The following is a 16,245-nucleotide window of genomic DNA, read 5'->3' on the forward strand; positions in this document are numbered from 1 at the left end:
TTTTAATATTTGTTGTTGTGTTAAATTTTGGGAATCATTATTATATATCTTGGTATAGTGTTATTTTTGTCATGGCTATTGGGATTTCTATATACTTCATTTCTTTGTATGTCAACTTCCTTATCCATGTCTGGGAAGTTTTCTGCTATTATTTTTGCGAGGAAGTTTTTAATGGTTTTTGTGCTATCACTAGCTTTCTCACTGACTCCATTAAATCTCATGTTATTCTTCTTTTCTCCATCTTATACGTGATCCCTTGCTATTTTTAAGATATCTTATTTTTCCTGTTCACTAGTCACATTTCTGTCTTTTAGGGCTGATATTCTATCTTGCCTTCATTCAGTCTGTTGTATACACTTTCAGTGGAGCTTTTAATTCTCTGTATTTCTATTTAAATCTGTTCCATTGATGCTATTTCTTGTTTCTGTTGGGCATTCATGGCTCTCCATTGTTTTTCTAAGCTGCTCTATTTTTTAATTGAGTTCTATTATGTCTTCCATTTTTATTGTCATTTATTTTTGCACCAAAGATATTATTTTTCTATGGCCTCTTCCAAATTTTTTCACCTCTGCTGCTGTCATTTCAGAGGATTTCAGTGGTTGGGTTTTATTTTTATTTTTCCCTTAATTTTATTGAGAAACAAATAGCAATGAGACAGTTTCAAACCAAATTGGTAGGACAGTTTCAATAATTAACACATTGCATACATTCTTCCTAGTGATTAATTACTGTGCAAGATGCGGACATGATATTCTATTTACAAACACCATTAGAACAAATCCCTCTATTCATTAAGAGGATGTAACTATATATCTATCCTAACCACTTTGAATACACAGATACAAAATGGACATTCATCTGTATCTCCTTTTTTTGTTTAATTCCGTTATTTGAATATTATAGATGTGTTAACTCAGCAAAATATTCTAAAAGAGTCCAGTAGCCCATAATAGTATTGGTCTTCTGCTTCACTGGCAATGTCAGAAATTATTGACCTGAGTCCCCTACAGCTCAACATAACAGCATAGCTTTACTTCTTATACTTCATTTGTATACTTTTCTGCTGGAGGGTTAAGACCAAGGTAAAGCAGGACCTATGCAACAGGAGTTGTAGCTTTTGATTCTGATAAGGTCAGTGAAATCTACTCAGGATTTATCCTGAGATCCTGTACCTCAGATTGTAGATCCTTCGTCAGTGTCAGCCATGTGGATGAGTCAAGGCCATTGCTTGGCCAATGTGCTCTCTGTAAAGCCTGAGAGAATGTTTTCTCTCCATGTGACTCTCCCTGGGTGGATTTTAATTGCCACCATCTCTTTTTATTCTAGACTTGTCCAAGGTTTGCTGGGTATTTGTGATTGCATTGTTTCTTTTTTTATTTTATTTTCTGTGTTGGGGCCAGGGAGATGGCTCAGTAGAATAAGCACTTCCCCAGCAAGCACAAGGGCCTGAGTTCAATCTCAGGTTCAAAAAAAAAAAGTACTTATTTGCTGCGTTGATGCTTTTATATTTCCTACATTAGATAATTTTATCCCGGGTGTCTAGGATTTCCTAGAAGATGTCTGTTGCTCAGATTTTCTTCTAAATATAGGTGGTTCTGATATTTATGTCTATCCCAAGAATATACCTTCTGAATATATTAAGAAGTGGAGTTTGTATCAATTTGATTCAAGACCCGTTCCTTTAATGGTCTATGGTGATGGTTAGGACCCCTTGTAATCATAGTGTTGTCATACAATGAGTGGAGAATGACTGATTATACCAGGTATAACAGGTAATTAAACTGGGTATGGCTCACAATAACAGTAGACTCAAGCAAAGCTCAGTTACTGAAAGATTGTTGTAACAGCCTCATTTCTCTAATCGTAGGAGTAAGTTTTATACTTAGGTAATACAATTCAACTTATACCAAGAACTTTTATGCAATGTTTTTCCACCTAGCAGAGTGACTTTATCCTTTTTGGGGGGTATTTAAGAGAGGTGGGGATAGGATGGAGAAGTAGATGAGGTTAAACACTGTAGGAGCAAGTTTGGTATGCATGGGATGATCACCCAAGTTTTGGGCAATTGTAGGATACAAAAGGGAGGGGTAGAAGAGAAAGCCCAGATGTATTGAAGTGAACCAGAAAGAGAAGAAACAATGTTTACTCACATGAAAGTCTAATAAAATCAAGCAAGATAGTTGGCAAAAGAGTGGAAGAGGATGTAGTAGAATATAAAGAGAAAGTTCAGAGATCTAAATGATGAGAAAGAAGGTAGAAAATAGAAATTTTAGAAAGAGGCAGGTTAGGAGATAGCTCAGTGGTCTAAGTGCCAGCCTGGCAAGCACAAGGCCCCTGGCTTGATCCCCAGTACCACATGCCGTGTTGCCCCATGCCAAGCTGGCCACACAGCTGGCCACCAAAACCAGGTGTGGTGGTATACACATGTAATCCTAGTGTTGGGGAGGCTGAGACAGGAGGATCACTACAAGTCTGAGCTGTGTAGCAAGACCCTGTACCAAGTAAATAAATGATTATAATTAAAAAAAAGAAAAACAGGAAAAAAAAATAATCACAGCAATGAATATAAAAAAGACAGGTGAAAAAGAAAAAAAAATTTAAAAACACACATTAATCCAGCTGATATCAAGAGGAAGTTCTTGGGTCCTGGCCCTAGCTCAGTTCTTTAAGAGGCTGCTTCCCCAAAGCTGTCAGGTTCATGTGGCTGCGGTTCGATCCCCACAACTCAAGCCAGCCAAACCTGCCCTGAAGGCATTCGGAGCAAAAAATAAAAAAATAACAAAAAAGAGGAAGTTCTCTGTCTGTGTTTTCATCAGATAGAGAAAAATAAAATTAGTGAGATTCCTCTAGCATCTATAGTTCTATAGTAGGCCCAAGTCTGATTCAAAAATATGTACTCCAGCCAAGACTGCAGGTGAATCTGTGCTGGAATGGGTCTGACCTTTGTCTCTGGCTTTGGGGGATGGAATTAGTTTTCTGTGGCTGGAGTTCTCCTTGGCCATTTAAAAAAAGAAATAAAAAGAGGGAAAGAGAAGGGACGAGACAAGATGAGAAGAGAAAAAAGAAAAAAAAAAAAAAGAGGTGGCCCTACCTGCCCACTTCTATGCTGCGTATCTTAGATCCCAAGCACAAAGCTGCTTCACCTAACTTACCACTTACCACCTGCTGCCTCACATTGTTACTGTTGCTCCAGCCTTTTCCATTCCACTACGCACCCCCCCCCCAATCCATGGTGTGTGCTCTAGCCAGGTTTCTACTGTGTCCCTGGCTGCCATCAATGGCAAGAGCAAGAGCACATTAAAGTCCTCCTCCTACCAATCATCACAGCTCCATGTCAATGTGTATTTATAGTTTACTGAGAATAAACAGAATACTAGTGAGAAAGATGTAAGTTTTTCTGGCACGAGAAATGGTGGTTTCAAATGAGGCCTGCAGAAGGCAATGAAGAAAGTCAGACTCAGTATATGCTCTTGGCCTATTATCACTGAGCCTTGGTGCTAGGATTATTCTTGGGAGGTGGAGAAGCATCACCTCACATGACTTCCAGATATGTGTGGTAAACAACCAGATGTATATTGGGGTCTTCAGTGAGTACCTGTCATCAGACTGCCAACCTACCACATCTGCCATTAGAAAAATTACATAAAGGCCCTCTTTGCTGGCAACCCTTGCATTACTAGTAATAAATGCCAAGCCTCTGTATGAGTTTGAACCAGCACATGAACCAGTGATAAATTGTAGCTACAATTTATTGATTATAATCATGCAGGCCATTCTTTTCTAGCGTTTTTACTTCTCTACCATCAGCAGTTTTATCCATATGAATCATTTCTTATTGGATGTGAATTTGAAGCTACCCTGGCAGCTCCTTTGGGTTGAGGCGACTGTCTTCTGGTGCCAGCTTCCCACAAGGAGCAATTACAGAGTTAGCATCTTCCAGACACAGGTCTCTAATTGAGTCTCTCCATCTATGTTTCAGAAGCTAGCTGTGCCATGAGGAGAATGTAATTGTACAATTAAGAAATGGCTCATCCCTCAAAGCACTTATAGTTTTATCAGATGACATGGGCTAAAAATTGGCAATAGGGAAATCTTGTATTTAATTGTGCACAAAATTGGGACTGCCCACTTTGATCTGCTTTGAGTTATTTTACAGGCCAAGTCTTTTGATCAGTGGAAGGATTTCTATTGCTCAGCTTCTCAAAGAAAGATGATATGTCACAGGAAAGATAGAAAACTCTAATGGGTTAGGGCCATATCTCTCCTGGTTTTGAGCAGAATTGGCTCCTGAGATAAAGAGAAACTGATTATGTGTGAATATCCTATACCCAGAATGAATCTTTTCTGAACAAGACTGTTTTCAAAATCAGTTTCAGAGCAATCCTGTTTGTCTACTATCATCGCATTTGAATCCTTCTTCCTTCAATCTTCCTGAGACTGTCCTGCTGTGATTACAGAGATTGGTTACTTTACAGCTTCAAGCTACTGATGACCTTGGAAAGCTTTGCTCAACTTATATTTGAAAATCCAAGGAGAAAAACTCATGATATTTATTCAAATAGTTGTCACAGAATAGAATGAAAAACCTGGTTAGCAGACATCACAGGGAAAGGAATGAGGAGAGCGTGGGGCCAGGAGGACAAGCACCCTGCATTTGTTTGCATGTGGGCAATTTGTTTTACCCTGCTAGGCTGAGTCTGGGCATCTCCCTGAGCCTTTACCATCTTCAAGCAGGAGACCTTGCAAGGGCCTTATAGGTCAGTTGGAGGAAGGCAAGACACTAACTGGGTATAGTCTCAGCACATTCCTTTCACCCCATTTGTCAGCTGAGGGAACTGAGGCTCTTCGTCTTGGTTCACACAGCTTGTGGAACTGTGATGTGCCTGACTCTTCCACACAGCATGCTGCCCAGGCGCTCCCCTTCCATTCATCTTCCTAGTGCTGCTCCACACCCTTCCTCCACACAATCTGCCTTGCTTGTCTGGGTTGCATGATCACTCAAGTAGATCTATCTGAGCCTTCCACATTTGAGACAACCACAGTGAACACGAGGAGGCACTCGTGTCCCTTGGCTACCACCAGCTGCAGCAGCAGAAACTGAGGGACAGATATAGGCAGGAATCTGACCATGTGCATCTGTTTCCTGGGCCCAGTTGGGGGCCTTCCACACTGCTTTCCTCCCATAATAGCTCCCAGATGTGCAAAGTACATGAGGGCCCACTTCGCTCTCTATCGCTTCCTCTGCAGGCTGTCCCCAGAACTGCCATCTCAGTGAGTACATGGGCCTCTCCCACTGTTATGGTTCCAAAGAAATACTGTAGCATTCCTCCAAGAAGACCCGACAGTCTTTCAGACACATTTAGTGGGCAAACTTGCTTTCTTTGTGTCCTTTCAATTGCTCTTTGCAATGGAGGGTGTTTTGAGTGCTAAATCCTCAATTTTGTGGCCCCCTCTGTTGTGAAGGAAGATGGCATGGCAGAGTCAGGGGCTTTCTGTGCTTTGCTTTGCGTAGGCTCCCAGAAGTCTCAGTTGTTGCTTTCCACCAAAACTATTTTCTTGTTTTTACACTCTCTTTCCAACCTGGGCTCTGTGGTTAGTAGACAAAACAATGGAATAAAACCATAATGGTTAGATGGTCAAAATGTGTGTTATCTGAAACTTACCTTGCGTTAAATTGAGTAGGCGAGTTCATTACAGACCCCATATATTTATTTTCTGAGAGGCACATCTCCTCATTGACAAAAAAAAAGTCACCTCTCAAATAAACCACAGAATCCAGACAAAAATCTATCACTCAAAGGAACCACCAGCATCTTTATGATGCTGTCTTTTCCCTCAAATCCAGTTGGTAGTTCTCCTTTTCTTCTTGTAGATGGTGTTAGCTATAGAAATCAAAGTTAATAGAACAGAGCACTTGTCAGTGCTTACTTCTTCTATTCTGATATCTCTGAAAACTCCTAACAAATGACTTGCCCTAGAATTCATTTTTCCACTCTCTTCCGCATGTTGCTCAATTTCTTTCTTCCTAGGTTGCAATAATGATTCACTCTGAATTCTACTTCATTGACCATCTTCAACATACAGTATATGTTCTCTTCCTTGCTTGTCTTTGCCGTCTTTGTCTGTCTCTCCTTCCACTAGCAGCAGCTGGAAGCCATCTGGCCCCTTGGAATCTGGACTTGCAAAAGCATGTGCCTTCCTCCATGGATGTAGGTCTCTGTGAGACAGCAATTTCTACCCACTGTGCATTTCATTCATACCAATTTGAGACTCTTTTTGCCTGGATAATATTCCTAAATAGATTCATCCCCAGTGCTTACTAAAGGATAGGGTAAGGGGTAGGAGGGTTGCCACCAACAGGAGCATATTAATTAGTTCAAAGTTCATCATTATAACTTAGAAGCAGTCTATATAAGAAATCAAAGAGGTACTCCAAACTAATCACAGCAGAACACACTTTCTCTCCCATAGAGCAAGAGGCAAGTTTCTGATGTCCACAGACATCTGGAAGCAGCCTCCATGGCAACCAAGTTAAGTAGAACTTTTGGGATTTTCCAATCATTGTTCACTTCCTAGGAGTAATACTAGCATCTTGCTCTGTCAGATTCCAAGTTGTCTAGTAGAGGAGAAACTCCGTCCCTAGGAGGACATGATGTCTCTAAGGACAGTGAGTAATCACAGTGCTCCCCCTGAAGGCCCTACCACTGGCAGTAATGTGGGGCCAAGAACGTAGGGTCAAACAGTCCTGCATATCTGCAGCGCTCATCTGGATCTGGGTCTACCCAAAGACTCTATCATTCTAATGCATATTAAGGACTTAAAAGAAAACTTTTCTTTTCCACCCTTTGGATCCCAGGTCTACAAGAAAACTCACTCAGACCAGGAAAGCCAGTACTCAAGAGTAGGCTAGGAGCATTCCTGGTAATGCCCTGCCACTGACCCTCTCTCCTAAGGAGTAAGTTACCCATCCCCTAAAAACTAGTGAGGCTTCCTCTTGCATAAAATGTCTTAGTATCCCAGACAGAAGTATCCCAAACCCTGCCTGACTGGTGGGAGCCAGTTGATAAGTGATGAATCTTCTTCCTTCAACCAGTTTGATTTTAATCTTTTTCTGAAGTTCAGAAAGCAATGTTTTCATTTCCATGTTGGCTGAATGTACCATTTTCCATTTCTGGGACCTTGGAGAAGTCATTTTGCTCTTTGAGGTTTCATGGGTGTCTTCATCTACTGTAAATGGAGATTGTAACTATCTTTTCCCTGAGGTTCTGGGAAGATTCAGGGAGACCACTTTTGTGAGTGAGCCTAACAGGATCCTGTATATAGGAAATACTGTTTGTTTCTCTTGTACCATCCTGTCTCCTGTCCTCATCAGGGCTACTTGGCCCTGTAGGAGGCTGGGAGCAGGATCCCATAGAGTCACAATGAAACGTGCTTGCGAGGCATATTTCATAATGATTAAACACAGCCCATAGGATATTTTGAAACCACCATTTTAATCATGTTTCCCTGAAGCAGCACACACTGTATAGGTAGGACTGTGACTGACTGACACTGTGCCTGCGAAAGGCTCTGCCTCAGGGCAACTCCACTTCCAGGCTCTGATTTCTATCATAAATAGTAGGACTCCTAATTAACTGATGAATCCTGAACCTTAATTTTGAGGTTTGTCTTGAAAAGGTAGCAAACTTGAAGTCTACTTAAGTTGTATCAGTCTGAAATTTTGTAGTAAAAGAATATTTCTGAACTTATTCAATGAAAACAATAAATACTTAAGTATCTACTGTTTTCTCCATGTGATTTAGATGAGGACAATGGTTTTGTTCTTTTTCCCAGTCAAGTAGAAGCATTAGCCCTGAGTCCAGTGAAAAGGTACATACTTACCATTTAGATAATCTGCTGTCCTGTCCTGAATAACCAGCTTAACCACTGATAAGACTAAGATGAGGTGGGCCTGGGAGATGGCTCAGTGGAATAAGCACTTCCCTAGCAAGCACAAGGGCCTAAAAAAAAAAAAAAAAAAAAACAAGGGCCTGAGTTCAATCCCCAGTTTCGCCAAAAAAAAAAAAAGACTAAGATGAGAGTTGTCTCAGGTGGAGTAGAAGGAAGATAACAGAGGAAGGGCAGGATGGCCTGAGTGAGCAAACCAGGAGTGTACACAAGAGGCCTGGGATTCTCAGTCTGGAGCCACCTCATTAGCAAGGCCTTCTAAAGGAGTGGAGGAAAACATCACTTGATGATTAAAATAAATTGAATGCTCCCACTCTCTGTACCCATTTCTATTCCCTTTAACTTACAGGAAGCTTTTCTAGAGCCTGTGTAGTCAGAGAGAAGTTAGCAACCTGCAGGAAGGCATTCAGATCCCTGAATTCAGATGAGGTTTCTTCCAAGTGGAAAATGCTTTCTCTGTCCCCTTGTGTAGGTGTGAGCAGGTGAGCGTGTCACCGAATGGAAGGACCAAGGAGCAGGGAAATCCCTCCCACTTCTCCACGCTGCTTATCACCAGCAAGAGTCAGAAGTCTCAGACTGCAGAATATTTTTAAATCCTGTGATTTCACAGAAACCCTGGAAAGACTAGCTGGCAAAATCCAAAGTTCACCTCCCGCAGTCTTTCTTACACTTCCTTCTATTCTTGGTGTCTCTTAAGTGTTCATGCATGCCTCTTTTGCTTAAAGAGCACAGAACCTGCATAATAAATGAAATTGAGGAGCCAAAGTCTTCTCATCCAGCATGATTGGCAGCACAAGGTCAGGCTTATGGGATTTTATGAGAAGTGGTCTCTCCACAAATCCTATAGAGGCCCAGTTACGATTGTTGCCGATTCTCACTAGAATCTTCCCAGGTACAATGGTTGTGTCCTCCAAGTCCGGCCCTGACCTCTGCACCAAAGCCAGTCTCCTCTCATAAATGTAATACTTTTCATTGTTACCTGCCAGGGATGCAGTTTCACTTGGGCTTGCCTGCTAAGGTGTCCCAGTATTTTCTGCTTGAAATAGAATTGATGTCCAGGAAAGAGGATGACTGGCAAGACAGAATCAGCCTAAGACCCTTCAACAATGTTGGCAACCAAGATGATTCTCTTAGCCTCCTGCCACCATAAATATTCTGTCCTTATATCCCTGGGTCAGGGAATATATATACTGAATCCTAGGAGACGGGGAGTTAAAGTGACTGGCCAGGCTCCCCTACTACCCACGGCTCCCCTCCAGAGTAAGGTACCAGGTGTATGAGTTCCACTGACTCTTAAGTTGTTATATGGGGAGAAGCCCTGTGCTACCCCCTGTAGGTGCTGGGTCAGGAGTGTTTGAGCCTTTCCTTACTTTCATTTCAGAAAATCATGAAACGGCTCATAAAGAGATACGTGCTGAAGGCCCAAGTGGACAGAGAGAATGATGAAGTCAATGAGGGTAAGTGATTGCAGTGCCATGAAGGTGGGGCCCTGAAACATCAGGCTCTGCAGGGATGGCTGTCCCGGTGCAGAAACCATGATGTGGCTGAGGTGCTGGAGGCTACTGAGGGAGATCAGCTTCTTCACTCGTTCATTGCAGTCAGCATACATTTCTTCGAGGAGCAATTTCCTTGCCAGGATTTCATTTCCTTGCCAGTGTAGTGGTGGCTGCCCTGAGCCCAATGCCAGGGGACACTCTCCAGTACTTGTTGTGTATGGTTCCATCTGCCAGGCAGCCCAGAGCCTGCTGTAAGTCACACTGCAGCTCTGCTGCACATCACCTGTCATCCCATGTCTCTGACCCACTTCTGCTTCCCTCTTCAGTTTTAAGAACTGATGTGCTTAGACCATCTCCACCTGAATAACCCAGCAACCTTTATTCTGTTTGCAACCACATTTCCTGTTCACCACGTAATGTGCCATGTTCTCAGGTGGACACCAGAGCTCAGGGTGAGGACATCAGGGATGAGGGAGACACAGCTGTGCTTCTGACACTGATGGCTGCCTCCAGTCACCCTCAGGTCCTTGAGCTCAGGTCAGCACAGAGGTCCAGTGACCACACTTCCTTCTGTGGGTGCACACATAGAGGGAGCAGACTATACTCCATTTTTAGTCTGTCATTGGCCTAGTGCCAGTCACCCCCATCCTGTTGCAGTTTCATGGTCTCAGTCATTTGACAACAAGCAGTGTTCCTCTATGTATCCCCTTCTCGGTCCTAGTTGTTAAAACTGTCGATCCCAGACCTAAGGAATCAGAACATCCAGGGTGGGGCCGAAGGGCCTACTGTTGGTTATAGCACCAGGTGACTCATGCACACTGAAGTTTTCCAACTGCATCGTTTTCGCTATTGGAGCTATTTCCAGTCTGTTTTAGGCAAACACTCCTAAGTCAAAAGCAAATATCCTTATACAAGATCATTCATCTCTACTACACACCTAGGATGAATATCTAGTACCCAGCACAGCCCCAATCCATGAAGGGAGACCCTAAATCTCCCCCTTGCTTGAGCCATGGGGGCCACCAGGTCACTGAGGGGCTACCTAGGTTCTTTACTGATTCCAGAGGACTAGACTCAGGGGGAGTGTACTGCTTGTAGAAATACTTTTTATTCATATCTATTTCCAGGTACGTTTATATAAATAAAAAGCAGAGATCTCAAAGGTGTGGTTTGATCCATTTTATAAAATGCATACACTCCTATTTATTTTTATCAAGTGTTTCACTTGTGTGCTCATCAGTGGCCAAACTGACTCCTGAGCCAACACTGCAGCCCTTCAGGACCCCACCATATACTTATAGATCGAAAATATAGAACTGCTAGGGGTCCTGCCAGCCAGCCTCAAGCAGTACATAACTGTGACTGACCTGAATGTAGCTGATACAAAGGTAAGGATACCCAGCTGCCTGGCAAGCACAGGATCCCGAGTTCAATCAACCACTGGTGGGGGGGAGGGGAGAGGGAGCATGCACCAGTGAAACACTTGATAAAAATAAATAGGGGTTATGCATTTCACAAAATGGATCAAGCCACCTTTGAGATTTCTGCATTTTATTTATGTAAAGCATACCTGGAAATAGATACGAATAAATAGTATTTCCACAAGCTACACACTCCACCTAAGTCTAGTCTTCTGGAATCAGTAAAGAACCTTTTATTCTGGTTAATTAAAAGATTCCTGCAGCCCAGAGTCATTGGAATTCACAGTTCATTATGGAAATAACAGAAGTGAAAGTCCTCCTGGTGGCCCGGGTTGGGAGAGGCTGTAGCATCAGGGGGCCTTGAGGTTTGTACCAGGGAGGCTGTGCTGCTTCCCGGCTAGGCTGCCTGGGCAGCTTCCTGAAGGCATCCAGTATGGGAGCCATTCTCCAGGCCACCTGGAGTCTCCCTTCTCTTCAGATATCATCAGAAAATGTTGTCATGAAAACAAATGTTCCAGTTAATGAGGTTGTTGCTTAGTCTTCAGATCTGCCTTTGATCAACACTTTACCAACATAAAATAGGTATTAGGCACAATTCTCAGCCCAAATCTCCATCACTGCTTCTAATTGTGAAGGGAAGGGCATTGAGGAGGAGGGGAAGAGGGTTTTAAATGAATGTGTTCTTTGGTGGTAGAAAGCTGGGTGGTACTCACCTCCTCAACTGCAACTCTGTGAACTGGACTCAGTACACTGAGACTGAGCCCCTTCTTTCTCCTCAGTCATATTCAGCAAACTCTCATCTGTCCTTACAGGAGAGCTGAAGGAAATCAAGCAAGATATCTCCAGTCTGCGCTATGAACTTCTCGAAGAGAAGTCCCAAGCTACAGGCGAACTGGCAGACCTGATCCAACAGCTCAGTGAGAAATTCGGAAAGAACTTAAACAAAGACCACCTGAGGGTGAACAAGGGCAAAGACATTTAGGCAGCCTAGTGGGCATCTGTGACTTCTACCAGCATTCCAAGGCCAGGTTGGCTGCCCTGGCCCTCACCACTGCCTGGTGGGGAAGCGCCCCAGCCCGCTCCTCTGGAACAAAAGGGGACCCACTGGTTCAGTCTCGAGCACATCACTGACTCTCCAGCCCAAGAGCCTGCCTGGACCCAGAACTGTTGTGACACTAAGTTGGTGGGTAAAAGGATGGAGGAAGTGGCATAGGTGAAACATCAGTCCAACCTCAAAGAAATACACCCTGTGGCCAGAGCAGGACAGGGCCATCTTGGATGCATATGGCCATCCTCCACTGCATATGGGGCTATAGCTCCAGCTGTATCCTGGGAAGCTGAACCTCCTCAGCCCACCAACACTTTCTAACTCTCCCCACCCACCCCCATATCCAACCAGCACCGGGAGGTGACCTGTGATCTATTCTTAAGTGCCAGATGAGAACACAGATAGCCTAATAGCAAAATAGCTCTATTTGTTTATAAAAAAAATTAAAAATCCTAAATTAAAAATTGTACTGTAGGTAGCACTGTTTAGAGAACAAGAAAATCTAAATGATGTATTTTTACCTTTATTAAGATTATCTTGTATTTACTATTTTTACCTAAAATGGAAAGAAATAAAATTACCTCATAAAAGCCTGAAGGATCTCTGTGGATGTGCTACTGGAGGTATCCTGAGCCTTTCTGGAAGTGGATGTGTGAGCCCTTGGACCAGGGATGCCTTGGGATGAGAGGGACCGACCCCTAGAGACTCACAGCCAAGACCCCCAAAAGTTACTGGCTCCAGCTTCCACTGCCATGTCCATCTTCCTGTCCCCAGCTCTAGTGTCTCCAGCCCTATCAGGGTCAGGAAGGAGGCAGAGGAAATGTGAGGAAGATGGAAAGCTTTCTCCTAGCCCAGCGTTGGAGCTCTTTTCCAATGTGTGGGGAACTGGCCCCAAAACTCTCATCTGAAGGAGCCGGAATGTGAGTGGGGAGAATAACCACCAGAGGGCGTCCAGTCCCACACAATGCTCACTTTGAACCGCTCACAGAAGATGCCGCTGGATTCCAGAATTGTTCACTGGTCCCAAGGAGACACTAGTGATGCTGGTCAGGAGCATGGCACACTTACTGTGTCTCAGGCACTGTGCTTGGGACTTGGTGTGTACCAGATCTCTGAATCTTCACAGCAGCCTTGTGAGGAGTGGCAAGGTTACAAATTCACATATCACAAAGGTGCCTTGGAAAGCAAAGAAATAAAATTAGGCAGACACATAATATACACACATACATATATACACCATACCCCCACACATTTGTAGTCATATGTACAGGTCTACATGTATAGGCGGTTCCTGACATACGATAATTGGCCTTAATGATTTTTCAACTTTATAATAGTATAAGAATGATACTGTTCAACAGAAACCATACTTTCTTTGAATTTTGATCTTTCCCCAGGCTATTGATATGCAGTCCAACACGCTCATGCTGCTGAGCAGTGGCAGCTCCCTGGCAGCCAAGCAACCACAAGGGGAAGCAACCAACACTCCATAGTGTACTCTGGCACAGCATCTTTACATATGGTTATTCCACAAATTACAAGAGATATTCAACATGTTCAACATAAAATCAGCTTTATATTGAATCATTTTATTCAACTATAGGCTAATGTAAGACTTCTTAGCATACTGAATGTGGATGAGGATACGTGACAATGTTCTGTAGTTTAGGTGTGTTAAATGCATTTTATCCTGAGCTTCTTAGGATACAACCTCCCCATGAGTTGGAGAATATATGTATGTACAAGCATGGAGAAACAACAACTTGTATTTCAAGATACACTGTATATCACCAGTGGCAAAAGTTTTTCACTTAATGCTACTATAAGAAAACAGCAGTCAGCCCAAATGATAAATAAAAGTGAAGTGGGTCCCAGTATTGAGGAGAGTGGAGAAGAGCTGGGAGAAACCCTTCATTCCTCCCCTACCCCCCTCACCCCTGCCCAAAGTAGGTTCCAGATGCTCAGCCTAGCTGACTGATGCTATAAGTGATCACAGTCCCAGTTTTGCCTAATCTGACCAATTTCTGGATGGAAAAAGTCACCATTTGTTGGCTGCTGAGGTAGGTGACCAGATAGGCCCCATCTGTACCACCACCCAGGGCTCAAACAAGAGGGAAAGGCAAGCATCCAGTGCCTCTTCAGGCATCTGTGTATGCAGGGTACTTTACACATAAACTCTGGCTGAGGAGTTTTTAACTCAGGGTCCGTGGAGTGATTGGTCATGGCTGGATTTCAGCACACATTTGTGTCCTAGTTCTTGGGATGGCACATCTCAGCAGCTTCCCTCCTGGCATCCAGGCCCACATGCCCACAGAGGAGGAATGAACTCCTTCCATAGATATTTCCTCAGTCCCTTCTAGGAACTGAGAATGGTCAATGTGGGTCTAGAAGTTTCCAACCTTGGGCTCTGAACAGATGCACTTTGAAGAAAGAGCAATTGATTTCCCTGGGGGAGAAATTATCAACATTTCTGGAAGATTTTCTTTTGGAGCACCCACCCCTCATCAGAATGCTGATAAACACTTCTGAGGTGCATTATTCAATTTCTCTATATGCCTTCAGCCAGGAGCAGTTGGCAACCCTATTTTCAAACCATATGGCACCTTTTTCCTATCAAACCTGAGTCTCAAATCTGCTCCTTACAGAGATGAAGGAAAACAAATCTCATTAAGTAATTAAAGCTGGAAAAGAAAGCCAGGTCTATCCAATTTGGCTTTTAACACCATGACTAGGAGGTAAGTGCAGCCCAGGAATGAGCCCACGGCTGTCAGGTTGATGTGGAAAAACGCAGTAGTGACCTCCTGGGTGGAGTGCTGCTGGAGAGGCCTGAGCCTGAGGCTCGCAGTGCACATTAGCCTGGAGCTTCCTGATCTTTCAGGCACAGACAACTGCCCTCAGGTGCTCTAAGAACTTGGCCCACATTGAATTAACCACACAGGTGAGGCGGATGTGGAGACACTCATAGAACAGTGAGGGAAGGAACTTGCTGGGACTCAAGGACAGCGGGAGGAGGAAGGGCCCAGACCCTCCCCAGAAACTCATGAAATTCCTGAGACATACATGCGTCCATGGCCCCTCCTGTCCTCTGAGGCTCTGGTCATCATCCCAACCATGACTTCCATGTACACACATAGTGACTAGGCATTTAGTGCCTGGCCCTACTGTTTATAAGAAGGATCCACAGGCCGAGGGGTCAGGTCGCGGGAGGGCGAGGTGGTACACCTGTAATCCCAGCACACTAAGTTGCTAAGGTAGGACTGCAAGTCTAAGGCCAGCTTGGGCAACTTAGCAAGATGATCTCCAAATAAATTAAAAAATAAAAAAAGGCTAGAGATATAGCTAAGTACCCTCTGGGTTCCATTCCCAGATTGGGGAAAAAAAAAAATGAGGAGTCAAGTCTGTTCTGAGTTCTGGCTCAGGGCCAAAGAGCAGAGAGTTGGTGAACCATGCTGGACCCCTTCTGGCCCAAGTTTCCCGAGGTTCCTTCAGCCAGTACCACTGGGTCCTGAACAACTCCAGGAGTTTGAAGAGAACATAGGCTGTCCCCTCCTGCCCCTCTGCCCAGGTGTGTCTGAACCCTGCAGTCCCCTTTCCCTTCTAGTCTAAGGCTAGGAGTAGGCTCCACTGTCTTTCTCTGTTCCTGCCTAGGAATTCGAGTGGCAGCCCAAGCCATGCCTCAGGGGCAACCAGTGGTTAAGGAGACTTCTCCAATCACTCCTCACGTTCCAATGGCAATTAATAGGACTCAATTAATAGGACTCAACGAATCTTGGTGACACTTCCCCAGCCAAAACCCCCAATTAGCCTCCAGAGCTGTTGTTGATAGGCATGTGCTCACACACTTGAGAAAGCACAAGGCCTGCTTCTGTACATCGAAGATTATCTTCATTCCCCCCAGCAAGGTCTCAGGACAAAAATCTTCAGATGCACCAAGATTCGGGAGGTTTCCTGACAGGGGTCCAATACAAAGAAAACTATATGCATAACTGAAAGCCTAGAAAGGCTGATACCAAACACTTGCCAGGGAGGCTAGGGCCCTTTAAGCCTCCTCCCAGGAGTCTCCATGAGCTCCTTAGTGCTTTCAGGAAGTGTAGTCTGAGGCCCCAGAGTGGCAGGCTGCTGGTCCGGGCAGACACGCCCTCACTCTATGTTTATCCCAGCTCTTGCTCTCACCCCTGGCCCCATGAAAATACAAGGGGGAAGGGACTTCACCAGAGTCACATAAGTGTAAATCAACCTACACTGGGCAAGGAGGCTGCACAACTCTTCGGCCCTAGACTCACAGGCACAGAAAGCTCCTAAACCTAACCCAACCTACATGGGCAGATGCACT

General features: G+C 44.1%; 1 protein-coding gene across 4 annotated transcripts in view; it reads left to right on the forward strand.

Moving 5' to 3' along the window:
• Positions 1–12,308, forward strand: part of Trpc7 (transient receptor potential cation channel subfamily C member 7) — a 195,691-nt gene extending 183,383 nt beyond the window's left edge. For 3 of the 4 annotated variants that reach the window (XM_004632238.3, XM_004632240.2, XM_004632241.2), the window contains 2 exons: positions 9,329–9,404; positions 11,677–12,308. In XM_004632238.3, coding sequence (XP_004632295.1) covers positions 9,329–9,404; positions 11,677–11,846 — 246 coding nt within the window. In that variant the 3' untranslated portion in view covers positions 11,847–12,308. The remainder of the gene's footprint in view (positions 1–9,328; positions 9,405–11,676) is intronic. The other variant, XM_004632239.2, reaches the window with a different exon arrangement.
• The last annotated feature ends 3,937 nt before the right edge of the window (positions 12,309–16,245 follow it).

The sequence above is a fragment of the Octodon degus genome, unplaced genomic scaffold (assembly GCF_000260255.1).
Source record: "Octodon degus isolate 3935 unplaced genomic scaffold, OctDeg1.0 scaffold00048, whole genome shotgun sequence".
NCBI lineage: Eukaryota > Metazoa > Chordata > Mammalia > Rodentia > Octodontidae > Octodon > Octodon degus.